Here is a 14,396-nt window from a genome sequence, read left to right as displayed (position 1 = left end):
CCCTTTTCTCATGGTCCACAGACTTTTTTATGAACATGTTTATTAAATCGTCACATTTTAAGTTGCAGCATGAGTCCATTATACATTAGTAGAAAAGGCAGTGTTCATGTTTTCATTCAGTCTACGTATATTGCGCAATTCATTCCCTCCCTTTAAACCTCACTCCTCCTCCTGCGTATTATTCTGCATGAAGTGTTTCCACAAGTTCAGTTTATTTATATGACATTTGTTTCTTCCCTTTTCTAAAGATCCCACCTCATAAATTTTCTCCATTATAGTATTCAAAGCTTCCGTTATAGTCGGCGTAGAGTTTGATTTCCATTTTCTACTAATTGTGTTATCAGTTCAGATCCTGTGTCCCAGCCGACAAGAATCATTTCTTTAGTTACTACCATTTGTTTCCCCAACAGTTTGTCAATGTACTTTGCAGGCAGTTTTTTTAAATCTGCCAAGTCCTTACATTCCCAAAACATGTTTCTAGTTTCCTGTCTCTCACCAACATTTGTTGTCTACCCAAGGAGAAAATCCTCTGAAGTCTACTTGGGATATAAAGTAGCTATGAAGATATGTGGGGGAATGCAAAAATCCTAAACCTTTGTTGACTTTGGAGCTGCACAGATTTATTTGTGCTTTTTATGTGTAATGTATTTTTCTGATGTTCTTCGTGTTTCACTGTTGCAGTCATCACATTTGGGTTATCTGCTTGCAGTAGCCCTCAGTCGGCCTGATTATCAAAGTCTTGGGTCCTGCGTCAGTTGCTGTCTCATCTTCCATGACGTCAGGTAGTCAGGGGTATAAAGCATGCAGCCGACACCATTACATCAGTCTTTCTTGCCGTGCGGTGCCCAAAGCAGAAGCAGTTCGCAAGTGCCAGTCGGCCAACTCCTGAAGTTTTCGAGTTTCAGATCCGAAGTCTTCAACTAAGCTAAGTACCCCATTGGGGATCCTTTTTCTTGCTCAAAACTGATGTCAGTAAAAGTTAATTGTATTTCTTCTGGAAAGCAAATACCTCATAAAGATTTTCATTCGTACTGCATTCCTTGCTTAGGCCCAGACCACGACTTACCTCGCTGTTGGCTTTGTGCCTTATTGAAAAACCTTGTACTATTCGTCATCGGTTCATTTTCGCATCCATATATTTTGGTACTCTGTTCAATTATCCAGAAATGGCTTCGGTAAGCCACCCGACTACCGACATTCTGAAAAAACGCAAAGATAAAGACAGAGACAGACTGCATAGGTCCAAAGCTGCCGACGACGCTTCTCCTAAGCTAGTCGCCAGTTCGCCGGCACTCATTGAGTTGCTTTCACAGCCCCTGATACCCGCTACTTCAGATTCGCAGGCCTTTACTGAGACCCATTCAGAGTCCGGTATGCTATGAGATGCTTCTTCGACTGTGGAACCTGTGGATGTCTCTACCTTGGATGGGTCCGGAGACGCTGTGCAGGCACCGGCTTCTGAAGGTGTATTCAGGCCTACTGACTTGCATATTAAACAGACGCCATCTTCTTAATCAAGGCCTAAAACTTGATCAATGCCTAAAAAGGTAGTGCCCAGACCGCATGGTCAGGCCCCTCTGCCTAAAAAACAAATGATAAGAATGGCTGAAGACCTTATTACTCTAATCAGGGGAAGCCACCCTTCTCCCTCTAAGAGACCTTGAACTGATTTTCCTTCTGATTCTTCTGATCAGGATTCTGAAATTTCTGTTTTCTCTGAAGACCAGGATTTGCCTTTATCTACCTATGAGGATTCTGATGCAGAGGACTCCATTCCCTCTGCTTCCCCTCCAGAGGAATTCTCTTTTGGTGAAACCTTGCATACTCTTAGGAGCATTTCCACTAGGATTACTCTGACTCCAAAAAGAGGCTTAGGGAATTCTTTCTCCTGCCTCAACACAGGCCTTTTGCTATCCCTCCTGTACTGGACATTGTGGATGATGCCTTCTCGGAATCTAGCCTGGCCCCTGACACTTTACCTCCTGCTCCCAGAAAACCTGATAGGTATTACAGGATACCTGACTCTCACAAGTTCCTCTTTCAAAATCCTATTGCGTATCCTGATACCATTTCACAGGGACCCAAGGGCATTAAGGCTACTACTGCCAAAAATCCTACCCCCTCTGATAGAGATTCCAGGGTGCTGGATAGATGGGGTAAGAAGGTATACACTTCTGCAACTTTGGCCATTAGGGCTTTAAACTGCCAGTTTCATATGTTAAAGTATCAGCAGCATATTACTGGATTGCTTAAACAGAAAATTATGTTGATTCCTGACTGTGCTGAAAATAAAGATTTACAGGATTTAATGCATTCTGCCGAACAAGTTGTAAAACATACTTTGCAAAATCATGGTTTTGATTCATTAGAGGCATCTTGCAGGGCTGCTGTCACTGGGTCTGTACGTAGAAGGCATGCTTGGCTTAAGGAGCAATCTTTGCCAGATCATGTTAAAGCTAAATTACTGGATGCTCCCTTAAACCAAGGCCACCTGTTTAGCAACAAAGCAGAAGTAGTACTTAAAAAGATGGAGGAAAAAGCTAAATCTATGCGAACTGTTAAAGATTTCCTGCAAGTACAACCTCCCAGATTTAGTAGGCATTGGCCCTCTAAGAATTGGTCCTTTCCTGCCTCTTCCAGGCCTTCTTAGTCCAAACCCAGAACCAGTAGGACACCCAGGCTTCAGTCCCAAGGTACTCACAGGCCTAAGCAGTGGGGGGCTCCCACTTCCAAAGCAGGGAGTAGTAAGACCCCCCCCCCCATGGTAACCTGTCTTAATGACTTAACTTTAAACCTTCCACGCCCTGCTCAACTGACTGTTACTTTAGGGGGGGAAGATTGCCCTCATACAAAAAATTGGGAATTCATTACCCAGGACAAATGGGTTTTAAATATAGTTTCCCAAGGATACAGATTTCACTTCCACTCCTTACCAACCCCAAACGGCTGGCCAGACTTACTCCCAAATCAGTGGGCAGAGGCTCAAAAGCAAGTTCTCTCTCTTTTAAGCATCAGGGCTATTCAACTTGTTCCAGAAGAAGAAAAAGGGCAAGGTATCTACTCAACACTTTTCCTGGTACCCAGAAAAGACCATTCATGGCGTCTTATCCTGGATCTGGTCATCCTAAACACATTTTTGGTAATTCCAAAATTCAAGATGCTAACTCTTCGTCAGCTGCTTCCCATGCTAGGCAAAGATGCCTGGTTGGCAACACTGGATTTAAAGGAAGCCTACCTGCACATCCCAATCAGCGAATCTTGCAGAAGATATCTATGCTTCAGAGCAGGCTACATGCATTATCAGTTCTCTGCACTGCCCTTTGGCTTATCTAGTGCGCCCAGTGTATTCACAAAGTACCTAGCTCCAGCCATTGCATTTTGCAGGCAAAGAAATATTCAAATATACCCATATCTGGACGATTGTCTAATTCAGGCAAAAAGCCTGGACATACTATTAAATCATCTGGCATTTGTAAAGAAATTGCTAGCTTCTCTGGGGTACACCATAAAAAAAAGAAATCGCATCTTGTACCTTGCCAACAAGTTGTATTCCTGGGAGCAAGCTTGAATACAACTTCCCGGATGGCCTATTCACGCCAGAGAAAAAAGTTCATTTGACAGCCTACTTCAAACTACTGGCCACAAAATCCCAGCTTCCTGCAAGGAACATTCTGCAAGCCCTGAGATTCATGGCTTCCTGCATTCTACTAATTCCATATGCAGGACTGCATATGAGGAAACTACAGTGGTATCTAAAAAGCCTATGGTGTCAACATTCTCAGGATCTAGAATCAATGATTCCTATCATACCTTGTCTACAGATAGAGTTCCTTTGGTGGGCAGAGGCATGCCACCAAAACAAAGGACTGCCATTCACTCTACCCCCTGCCGCCCAAACCCTAACGGATGCATCAGATTATGCATGGGGGCTCACTTGGCAGGGCAGTGCATTCAGGGCAAATGGAACCCAAGTCAAATGCACCTGCATATCAATCAGAAAGAAATGTTAGCTGTTACAGTATGCTCTGACAGCCTTCAAGGACCACATTTTTCCAGGACAATTATTGGTAAAGACTGACAAAACCACTGTTATGTGGTACATAAACAAGCAGGGGGAACCCACTCATACCCTCTCTGCAGACTAGCCATGGCTCTGTGGAACACAGCCTTGAGCTACCAAGTGCACCTACAGGATCAGTTCCTGCCAGGAAAGCTAAATACACTGGCAGACGACCTAAGCAGAAATCTCATGGACCCACATGAGTGGAAACTGGAACCAAAGATATTCAACATGTTGAGAAACAAATGGGGGGGAGCCCAGAGATAGACATGTTTGCCTCCCCTCAGAACTACCAATTGGACAAATTCTGCACAAGGACTCCCCACAAACAAGCTTGGAAAGTGGATGCCCTGTCCTTCACCTGGAAAAACCCATCAGTTTATGCCTTTCCCCCTCTGCCTCTCCTCTCCAAGGTACTACTAAAGATCAAACAGGACAAGCCAAGGACAATACTGATTGCAGCATACTGGCCACGCCAACACTGGTGTACCCCCTCTTGCGCAGTGTGTCACTTGATGGCCCCATGGCACTTGCCCCAGATTCCCTCCTCTGCTGTTTCAGCAGGAGGGTCAGATTCTTCACCCACAGCTTCAAACCCTGAACCTGGCAGCCTGGCTAATTACCTGATCTCTCTGTTCCCATCTTTCAGTAAGCAAGTGATGGATGTCATTCTGGAGGCAAGGAGGCCTAGTACTAGAAAATCCTACGCTGAAAAATGGAAAAGATTCTGTTCCTGGAGCAAAACACAGGAGATGGGCACAGCAGCGCCCAATTTACCTCAGATTCTTCAATACTTAACTGAGATGCTTCACAAGGGCCTTTCCTTTTCCTCCATCAAAATTCATGCCTCAGCCATTTCAGCTCATTACAATACAGAACCACCCCTCTTCTCTCATCCACTGCTGAAGCAATTCCTCAGAGGGGCCAAAAACTTAAGACCACCCAGGAGAGCCCCTACTCCAGCCTGGGACCTTAACTTTGTATTGTAAAATCTCACTCTACCTCCCTTTGAGCCATCTGCAAATGTAAAGTTGAAATTCCTTTCTTGGAAAACAGCCTTCCTTCTAGCCATCACTTCAGCAAGAAGGGTGTCTGAATTACAGGCCCTCATGGCTGTGGAGCCTTTCATCATCTTTCATGCAGAGACAGGATGTCCCTCAGGACCAGTCCCTCCATGTCCAAGGTGGTATCCAGTGTGGCCCTTAATCAGTCCATTCATTTGCCAACCTTCTTTTCTAATCCAAAGAACAAAGGGGAGTGAATACTGCACTCCTTGGATGTGCACAGACAACATACATTTTACTTGGACAGGACTAAACCTCTCAGGAAATCTGAACAGCTGCTGGTTGCGTTTGCTGCAGGGGCAGAGGGGAAGGCTATTTCAAAGCAAACCATTTCTAAATGGATAGGCCATTGCATTTATTTATGCTATAAGCACCATGGAAAACCTACCCCACAGGGAATAAGACCACATTCAACCAGGGCTGCATCTACCTCTACAGCCTTTCTCAGAGGTGTCCCTACCAGGGACATCTTAGAAGCTGCTACCTGGAGTTCTGTACATACCTTCACCAAGCAATACTACTTGCCAATTTTTTCTAAATCCAGTACTGGCTTTGCCACTGCAGTCTTGAAGGGCCTTATTATAGCTGGTCCTAATGCTATCTAATTACCTCCTCCCATTCTTAGCTTTGGGAATCTACCCAAATGTGATGACTGCAACAGTGAAACACGAAGAACATAGTACAGTTGTGTACACTTACCATAAATGTAGATGTTCGAGTGTATTCACTGTTGCAGTCCTGTTTACCCTCCCTCCAGCCCCCTGATTTATATTGACTATACATCCACTCTTGTTTACTATGCTTAAAGCTTTTTGGTATATTTGTTTTTTTGTTGGAGATGTAACCTTGTATATAATTGCTTCCCTTTATGGGGGCACCTGAAATCTGGGGCAAGAAAAACTGATGTAATGGTGCTGGCTGCATGCTTTATACCCCTGACTACCTGACGTCATGGAAGATGAGACAGCAACTGACGCAGGACCCAAGACTTTGATAATCACGCCGAGTGAGGGCTACTGCAACCAGATAACCCAAATGTGATGACTGCAACACACTAGAACATCTACACATCTACATTTATGGTAAGTGTGCACAACTGTACTTTCTCTTTCCCCATTCTTTTTTTCTTCTCCTATGATCGATTTGTATAGTTATCCTGAAAATATTTTATATACTCTTTTCATTATCCATTTTCCAACAGCATCTTCTGCTCTAGACTCCACTAAAAACTCTACCAGAGCTGGTGTTTAACTTAGCTTGCCCCTATCTCTTTATTTTTGCTTATACTGTGTTATGAGCCTCTGACTTGCAAAACAAACTTCTTTATCTTGTCTCACTGAATCACCTTTCCTCCCAAGTTATTTGTTCCCAGTAACTTTGCTAGTTTACTCCAGTAAATTCTAGCCTTCTCTTAACTATATTGTATACCTGTACTTGCAGGCAGCACCATTGGAAAAATGTCCTTTCTCCATTTCTATGCTGGTATAGTTCTTAGTCCCTCGTTCTTGGTCTTATCCCAAAAGTTAGGGTAGAAAGACATTGTTGTGTCCTTGTTGACTCTTACTGACTAAGAAGTGCAGGTACTTTTAGGTTTTTAGGTCCCTGATGGTGCTGGAAATTGCTATGCAAATCAAAGAATCCCTCCTCTCCCAAACAGACACACAGAGCCTGGTTGGCAGCTCGCTTCATCTTGGTACATTGGTCCTGATTTAGAGCTTTTGCTTCCACCTATCCTACCCTTGGTTGTCCTACGAATAAACTGAAGCCAATAAGAAGCCTTCAGTTCATCATGTGTATTATAAGTGGAGGAAGATCTCTATCTGATGGAGCTGTGTGATACAATTCCTGTCAGTTTATAGGTTATTCTGACTTGCGTCAGAAAGCTGTTTGATCTGAGCCTCAGTTATTACAGTGTGAAGATACACATCTACAGCATTTCTGAGTATTATGACCTTATTGAGGGCAAGACTTTAAGCAGACTGCAGCTGCCAAGCAGTTCCTTGAAGAGGTTTGAAGCGCCTCTCCCCTCTTTGGGACATTGAGTTTCATGATTTCCAAAATTCCTTTAGTCAAGCTTGCTGATTTGGCAGCACTGGAAGTTCTCTTGTAAGTAGTGTATGTTGATGCTTATCACTGATGTTCAGAGATCATAGAGCCTAGGGTCCTTATTTTTAGAGAAGACTGTTTGGTCTTCCACAAGGATGTGTGGTGCTCTAAGTCTGTCAAGTTTCCTCCTGAAAGTTGTCATAATTACCCTAAAACCTGTCTATTGCGAAGCTCAAAAATTGAGACAAAGATTCCAAATCCTTAGATATTCGTTGCCATCTGAGGTCTTAACAGTATTGTGTTTTGTCATCAGACAGGCAAGTTTTTTTAGAAATTGCTTTTTTTAAGAGGCTATTCCACTAGGATATGATCATTTGCAGTATATCCTTCAGTGATATGCTGTTGTAAACATTAGTATTATGTCCACTTGGCCATCATTCTACATCTTCACCTAGCATTATTAGTTAGACTATAGCTCCAGGAGTTGGTTGTATTTTAGCAGTTTGGTTTTGATAAGATTTGGCCTTCCAACTCTGCCTTCTTCCGTTTTGTTTTGTGATGCTGTCCTCTCAGGAAATGTATTTGTACAATGTTCAAAAAATAATCCACTCAATATATAGGTCTTTGACTGTCACATAGATCAGTTAACATACTCACCTTATCTTTAATTTGTGAGGGAAAGCTCTGCATTTGGTTCCTTTTGCTATCCTACTTATTCCCCTGTGCTTGGACAACCTCTCAAAGACAAGTGCTTGTTTATTGCCTTTGTTTTTCTCCTCTTCTGGAGGATGTGTTTGCTAAGTAGCTTTGTAGGTTGAAGTGAAGGGAAAAGAGGCTGGCTGTGCTGTACTAACCTGGCATATGACGACATGGTGATTGTAGGCTGGAGGCACATGCACTGGAAAGAAAACAAAATTGTGAGTGGTTTGGAGTTTGCATCAGAGGAAATCCCCAAAATAGACTGCAGAGGCTTCCTCATGGATGAACTTTATATTATGTGTCTACTTGTGTTTAGTTTATGGAACTTAATTTTCCTTTGCCAAATTTCCTGATGACCACATTCCTGCCACCCATTATACCATTTCTACAGCACAATTTGTTCCAGCGTGAATCTGTGCCTCCTCCATCCATTGCTGTGGGGGCTGTCTTTGTACCCGTAATCTAGAAATGTATTACCTCCAAGGTTGCTTTGACTTCATAAAAAGGAAATATGTTTGTTTCCCTTTTTTCTTAAAGTTGGTGTAAACTTAGAGGTGGTAAAAATGCTTTTTTTAAGTACTTGATTTTTTTTTTTATTTGTGATAGTCAAATGTGCTTATGGGACACTGCAGTTCAGAAACTGGTCTGTGGTGAAAATTAACATGTGCGAATGACAAAATTATAGAAATCATTTCCTACACAAATACAGTAGCTTTCTATGTTTTATCACACAAGGCTTATGTAGGCATGCTTTCCTGCAACTGCTGTTGTGAATATATTTTAATCTACTACTGTTTGGATAACTAGATCAAGGCAGTGACCACTCGTGCAAAACCCAGGAAATGTTACCAAAAAGCAGTTACATCACGAAAAATGTTTGAATTATTGAAACTGTTGTTGTTTGGAAATGTACTAATGTGGTAAGAGTGCGCAGCAAGTTAAAGAAGTTAAGCACATCTAGTGAACATTTGTTGCAGCCATTTGGTGAAAAAAAAAAAAAAAACAGAAGCATGTGATGGAGCTAGTCCACAGGAGACAAGAAGGAAAGACCACAAGTTATTTACCTGCATCTACTACTTTTTTTCTGTACTTCTCTAGGAAGTGTTATTTTGATGTACTAATACACATTGCAGTTTTTAGATGTTTAACTGTTAACTTGTTTTTAAGGTGCTAGAGAAACGGATTATCCTGCAGGGGAGGAGGTTCCAATGGATTCTGAATCAGGCCAGGTTGACAACAACTCCTTGACGGGAAGTTTGGCGAGCAATAGTTCAGCTGGAAGTGATAGCGTTTTGGGTGGCATCACAGTGGTGGGGTGTACCACAGAGGGTGCTGTAGTACCTCATAGTACGCAGTCATCTGTCACAGCTTCTCCAGTGCAGGAAAAACAACCAGGTAAGCTCTGAGACGCTAGTAGTGCTGCAGGGGGGGGGGGAATATATATATATATATATAAATATATATATATATATATATATATATATGTACATATATAATTTATATATATATAATTTATGTAGATTTTTTTGGGGGGGCAAAATGCATAAGAACTATCATGTTTTGAAACTCTGTTCTACTTGTGTTGTTTTATAGAACAATTGTTAGCCATTTAAGTACACAGTAAAACATTAGGTTAATTAGCGAAAGGCTGCTATAAAACAAAAGCTGCCGTGATTACTTACATGCACATTCTCAGGTGACAGATACCTGCTTTGCACTTTCTTTTGTTAAATATTTCTCTGCTTATGTAACCATTGACTTGGGTCTTGAATTTTGAAATAATCAGCTTAAAATTTATTGCATGGTTTATTTCATATATTACCCACTATCGTATGAAGCCAGTTTTTCTTGACACTACCCTTGTACTTTTATTTTTACTCAAGCAACATATTAAAACACATTGGCTTTGCCCTTGCTGTTACCCTATCTAATTGTCTGTAGATCTAACTGCACTTCCCTCCTTCCCGCTCTTTAAAACAAAAAAAAAAAGGGCTCAAGTAACATATTAAAACACTCTGGCTTTGCCCTTGCTGTTACCTTTGTAATTGGTCTGCTCTCGCTTTTGCCATTTTCCCTATACTGCCTCCCCTCTCCTTTTTTCTCTCCACTTACCTTAAGCAGTGGTAACTGCCTCAAGTTTTTGTTGCAAATAGCAGATGTATTAAACTATGAACATAGTGTAAACAACCTCACATATCTTAATGTAAGAAAGTCTTATTATGTTTCATATTTAGCTGATTTCTCCTTGACAAATGCTCTCTCTACATTTAACTAAATACTTTTTCTTTATATTTCTGTAAGAATTCTATCTGAATAATGTGTTTGCTTAAATTGTATGACTTTGTAACTACTGATCTCTCATTATTTTTATCAAGATTATTTTTTTTTTCTTCTTATACTTGTACATTATAAATGTTTTAATGATACTGTGGAGCTTTTCTCCCCGGGCCTCCACTGAAAATGGAAATATATCCAGTTGGACCAGCCTGGTTAACGAATGTAAAATAAATAAATAAATACTTAAGTCTCTGAAGTCTTGTTTAACCTCCTTGACATTGTAATGTTTTTCAGGCTTTACTGTTCTCTTTTAAAGCTTTAAAAATGTGGCATGATTCATAGATGCTGTCTGCCCTACATACCATGTGCGTGATAGTTGTTATGTGATCTGTTGGAATGACAACCACATGTTCTTGCATTTCATTTTATGCATCTTCTGCTGTCTTGGGGATGCATATAAAAATATTTGTCATTCTCTATCTGAACTGAATGTAAGAAATATTTTGTCCGTGCACTATGCACAACAGGAGGCATCTCATGCACCATGTCTGCCCTTGCACCCTACAGTATTAGTATCACAGTGAGCACTGATGCAGTGAGACACTAAAAGAAAAGTTTACATAGCATTACAGGTAACTTACTTTGTAGTGTAAAGCCACCATAATGGTTGGACCAGAGAGTCACAGAAATGGAAGTTCACACAACATGGCGACTTGTGTGTTATGCAGTATGGAGGTACTGCAGTGGCTGAATAAGGCAGCACAAAGAAAAAGGATGCAGATTTTGACATCCTTTGAGCTCTGTATTGAGAGAGACCTTGTTTGTTTGTGTCTTTCGGCTTTTCCCGGTTAGGGGTCGCCACAGTGGAAATCTGGTCCGCTAATGATTGGCAGTTGATTTTTACGTACCGGCTTGCCAGGCCTGACGCACAATCTTCAATGAAGGTACGCCCATTCGCGCATGTCTCCACGCAGAAGACGCTCTAGCTGAGAATCGAACCGGACAGCGTCTTACTGTGAGGCGACAACGCTACCGCAGCACCACCACCGCTACTTGAGACCTTGTAGTAGGACATTTTCCATTTTAACTGACAGTGTATCACTTGGAGGTGGGAAGAAGGAATTTGGTAGTGCTTCCTCACTGTGAACTCTTGCATGCGCACATGCTCTCTCAAGTTTGCTTGCTTGCATTCATGTGGGCACACACACACACACACACACACGTGTATGAATGCATCTGTACATGTGTGCTTTCCCTTCTTTGGTTCCCATAACACCTGCCAACATCTGGCTGATCACCAGTATGAAGACTGGTAGAGATGGGTGAAGGCTGCCAGCCTAGCCAGATAGAATTGTGCAGATAATTCTGTCATTTGTAAATATGAATGTTGAACTTAAAACAATGTGGCAGCATTGCCATCTGCTGTAAAGAAAGCTAAGTCAAGCATATCTTGTTGGTCCTTTGAAATTAAAATCATTTCATCACTGCCGTTGATGTTTTACCAGTCGGCTCAAGTCTGGCTAGATGAAGGCTTCCTGCCTATTGTTTTAAGGCTAAAGTTAATGACCAGAATTTACATGTGGAATGTCCTTTATTGCTCTGAGTGTAAAAGAATGTAAATGCAGATGTCATGTAGTCCTATCTCGCCATAATTCTTGCTGGATGGGTTTGGAGCCGATATTCGGCTCGGCTCTGACTCTGCCGATACTAAAGCTCGAGAGCTTTTACTGGCTGGAGGCTAGCCCCTATCCCATGGTGCCTCATGGCAATTCCCCAGATCTCGTTTGCCGCGAAAGCTTCGAGGTTGTGTCTTACTGACTCGTTGGCTAAGTAAAACGATTTTTTACTTATTTAGTCCTTTTCTACCACATTTTTCTATCTTATATATATCTTAATAGTTTCTTCTTTATTGTGCGACTGCTTTTTGAAAGTTTTCAACCCCTATTCCCCCCTTAGGACTGTACAGCCCGTTTAAATTAGAGGGCCGTAGTGCCCGTTTAAGTTAGAGGGCCTTTGTTCCCTGTGCATGTGTGACTGTTTAAAAAAAAAAAAAAAATGTTTCTTCTCTTTACACTTTTATTGTAGTAATACTATTGTTGCCTTTGTTCTTAGTGTTTAAGAATGTCTAAAGATAAAGACAAGGATCATCGCCCTTCGGGGTTCAAAAAGTGCGACAGGTGTGCACAGAAAATGTCTGTGACAGGCAGCCACACCAATTGTGTATATTGTCTGGGCAAAGCCCATTTACAGGAACCCTGCACCTTCTGTCACGCTTTTAGTACAAGAGTGTTGAACGAAAGGAAGAGAAAACTTATTGACAAGGGGTCTAATGACCAGTTCCTTCCAGGAGCAGTTGGAACTTGGTCAGGCAGCTCCAAAATCTTCAAAGAGAAAATTATTGGCCCCGACTTCGGAGCCGACCACAAAGTCTATAGCGTCAGAACCAAGGAGTTCCGGTTCCGAGACTGCTTCATCTTTGGTGCAGTCAATTTCATCAGTTCTGAGACAGTCTTTGGTACCAAAGATTTTGCCCGACATCGAGACTGTATCTCCTACTTTGAGAACTCCTATTTTGGAGAGAAGGAGGTCTCCTTCGGTCTCCACCAGATCCTCCAGGACCCTATCAGATGACAACATTGAGAGGGTGGTGAAAAGGTTGCTTTCGGATCCAGCTCTGGCTAGAAAATTGAACCCTCCAGACCCAATAGTCTCGGAGCCGTCCCCCATACCGATCACTGTTCCTCCTCCTATGACTGCTTTGCTCTCGGAGCCTATTACATCAGGTTCCTCTGTCTTCCACCATTCGACTCTGGGGATTCAGCCTGTTTCCTCGGAGCCAATTACTCTTCTCAATGGCTCAGTCTGGAGCCGAGGGTTCTGGGAGCCAACGCTCTAGTGTCGACTCCGAGGGGGACAGTCACCCTGGTCTCTCATCGGAACCGACCCTCCCTCTTGGAGCCTCGGCTCGACTCAGCTCGGCTCCCACTTCTCCTTCGGAGCAGTTCCCTCTTGCTAGGAGTCGACCATCTGCCCCCTCGGAGCGGAGTTCTTCTTAGGAGCGGGGGGAAAGGCTTTCGAAGCTATAGAGAAGGCTTTAGCCACTGCCAAAGCCATTTCTTTGGAACCTGTGTCCCGCCAGCAGCAGGCAGCAACCTCTCCCCCCCCCCCCTTGCCCACTTCCACAGTGTAGGGAACCAGAGGCCCAAGTAGTCCCCATTGGAGGCGCCCCCTCTTCCGAGACCTCCCCAGATTATCCCACTGGAGAGCTCCCTTGGAAAAGGTCATGTAAGAGGAAACATGTCGACTCCCCTGAGTTTGTCACATCAGACACTGATTTAGAGGAATCAGAAGGGTCCCCTAGATCTCCCTCTGAGGATGTCTCCTTCTCTGACATCCTCGAAATCCTTAGACAGAGGGGTGATTGGCAGACCTCTAAACCTGCTGAGGATGAATCAGTGTATCTTGAGGCCTTTGGCTCCTGACCTTCCACCTCTTGGGTGACACCGCCTTATGACCAACTTTTGGGGATTATTTCATGGGAAGTATGGACCTCTCCAGATTCAGTGGAAGCCATCCCAAGGAGGCCGAACAAATTTATGACAGCACCTGAAGACAAGTCTTTCCTTAGCAAGGGAGTTCCAGTTGATGCTATGGTGGTAGCAGCGACCACCAAGAAGGAATTATCTGAGACATCTTCTAATATCCATCCTCCTAACAAGGAGTCCAGGACGATGGATAGGTATGGGAAGTGTACTTTTTCTTCAGTGGCATTTACATAACTGACTCATTTTACTCGTCTTCAGAGGGATCTTCTGAAAGAGTTAGGAGATACCCTCTAGGGTTCAGTAGCTCCGGGTTCCATGGACAAGATTTCCACGCAGATCTCCACCCTTACTTCCATAGCTAACTCCTCTGTGAGGCTGATCTCGTATGTGGCAGATAGAGCGAGCAAGGCAGCCGCAACAGGAATATCCCTCAGGAGACATTTGTGGATGCGTCTTTGTAATTTTACGGAATCCTTCAAGTCTTCCTTCACTAACGTTCCCTTTGATGGTTCATCTCTTTTTGGACCCCAAGTGAAAGAGACTTTGACTAGGTGTGAGCAGGAAGGAAAAACCTTATCGGCCGTTGGAGTCCATTTCTGTTTCCCGTCCAGACCCTATCCCAAGGGCAATACAGGAAGAAAAATGTAGTTCTGCAAATCCCAAAAAGGTTTTCCTCAGGCATAAGGTCAACCCTCCCTCAGGGGC

General features: G+C 43.0%; 1 protein-coding gene across 1 annotated transcript in view; it reads left to right on the top strand.

Moving 5' to 3' along the window:
- SPAG9 (sperm associated antigen 9) overlaps nucleotides 1-14,396 on the top strand; it is a 2,484,778-nt gene that overhangs the window by 1,926,980 nt on the left and 543,402 nt on the right. Inside the window, exon 19 of the mRNA XM_044084932.1 lies at nucleotides 9,037-9,264. Within this exon, the coding sequence (XP_043940867.1) occupies nucleotides 9,037-9,264 (228 nt within the window). The remainder of the gene's footprint in view (nucleotides 1-9,036; nucleotides 9,265-14,396) is intronic.

This window comes from Protopterus annectens, chromosome 10.part0 (genome assembly GCF_019279795.1).
Source record: "Protopterus annectens isolate FY-2018-M chromosome 10.part0, PAN1.0, whole genome shotgun sequence".
In the NCBI taxonomy this organism is placed as follows: Eukaryota; Metazoa; Chordata; order Ceratodontiformes; family Protopteridae; genus Protopterus; species Protopterus annectens.
This window is presented reverse-complemented; position numbering and strand designations above follow the sequence as displayed.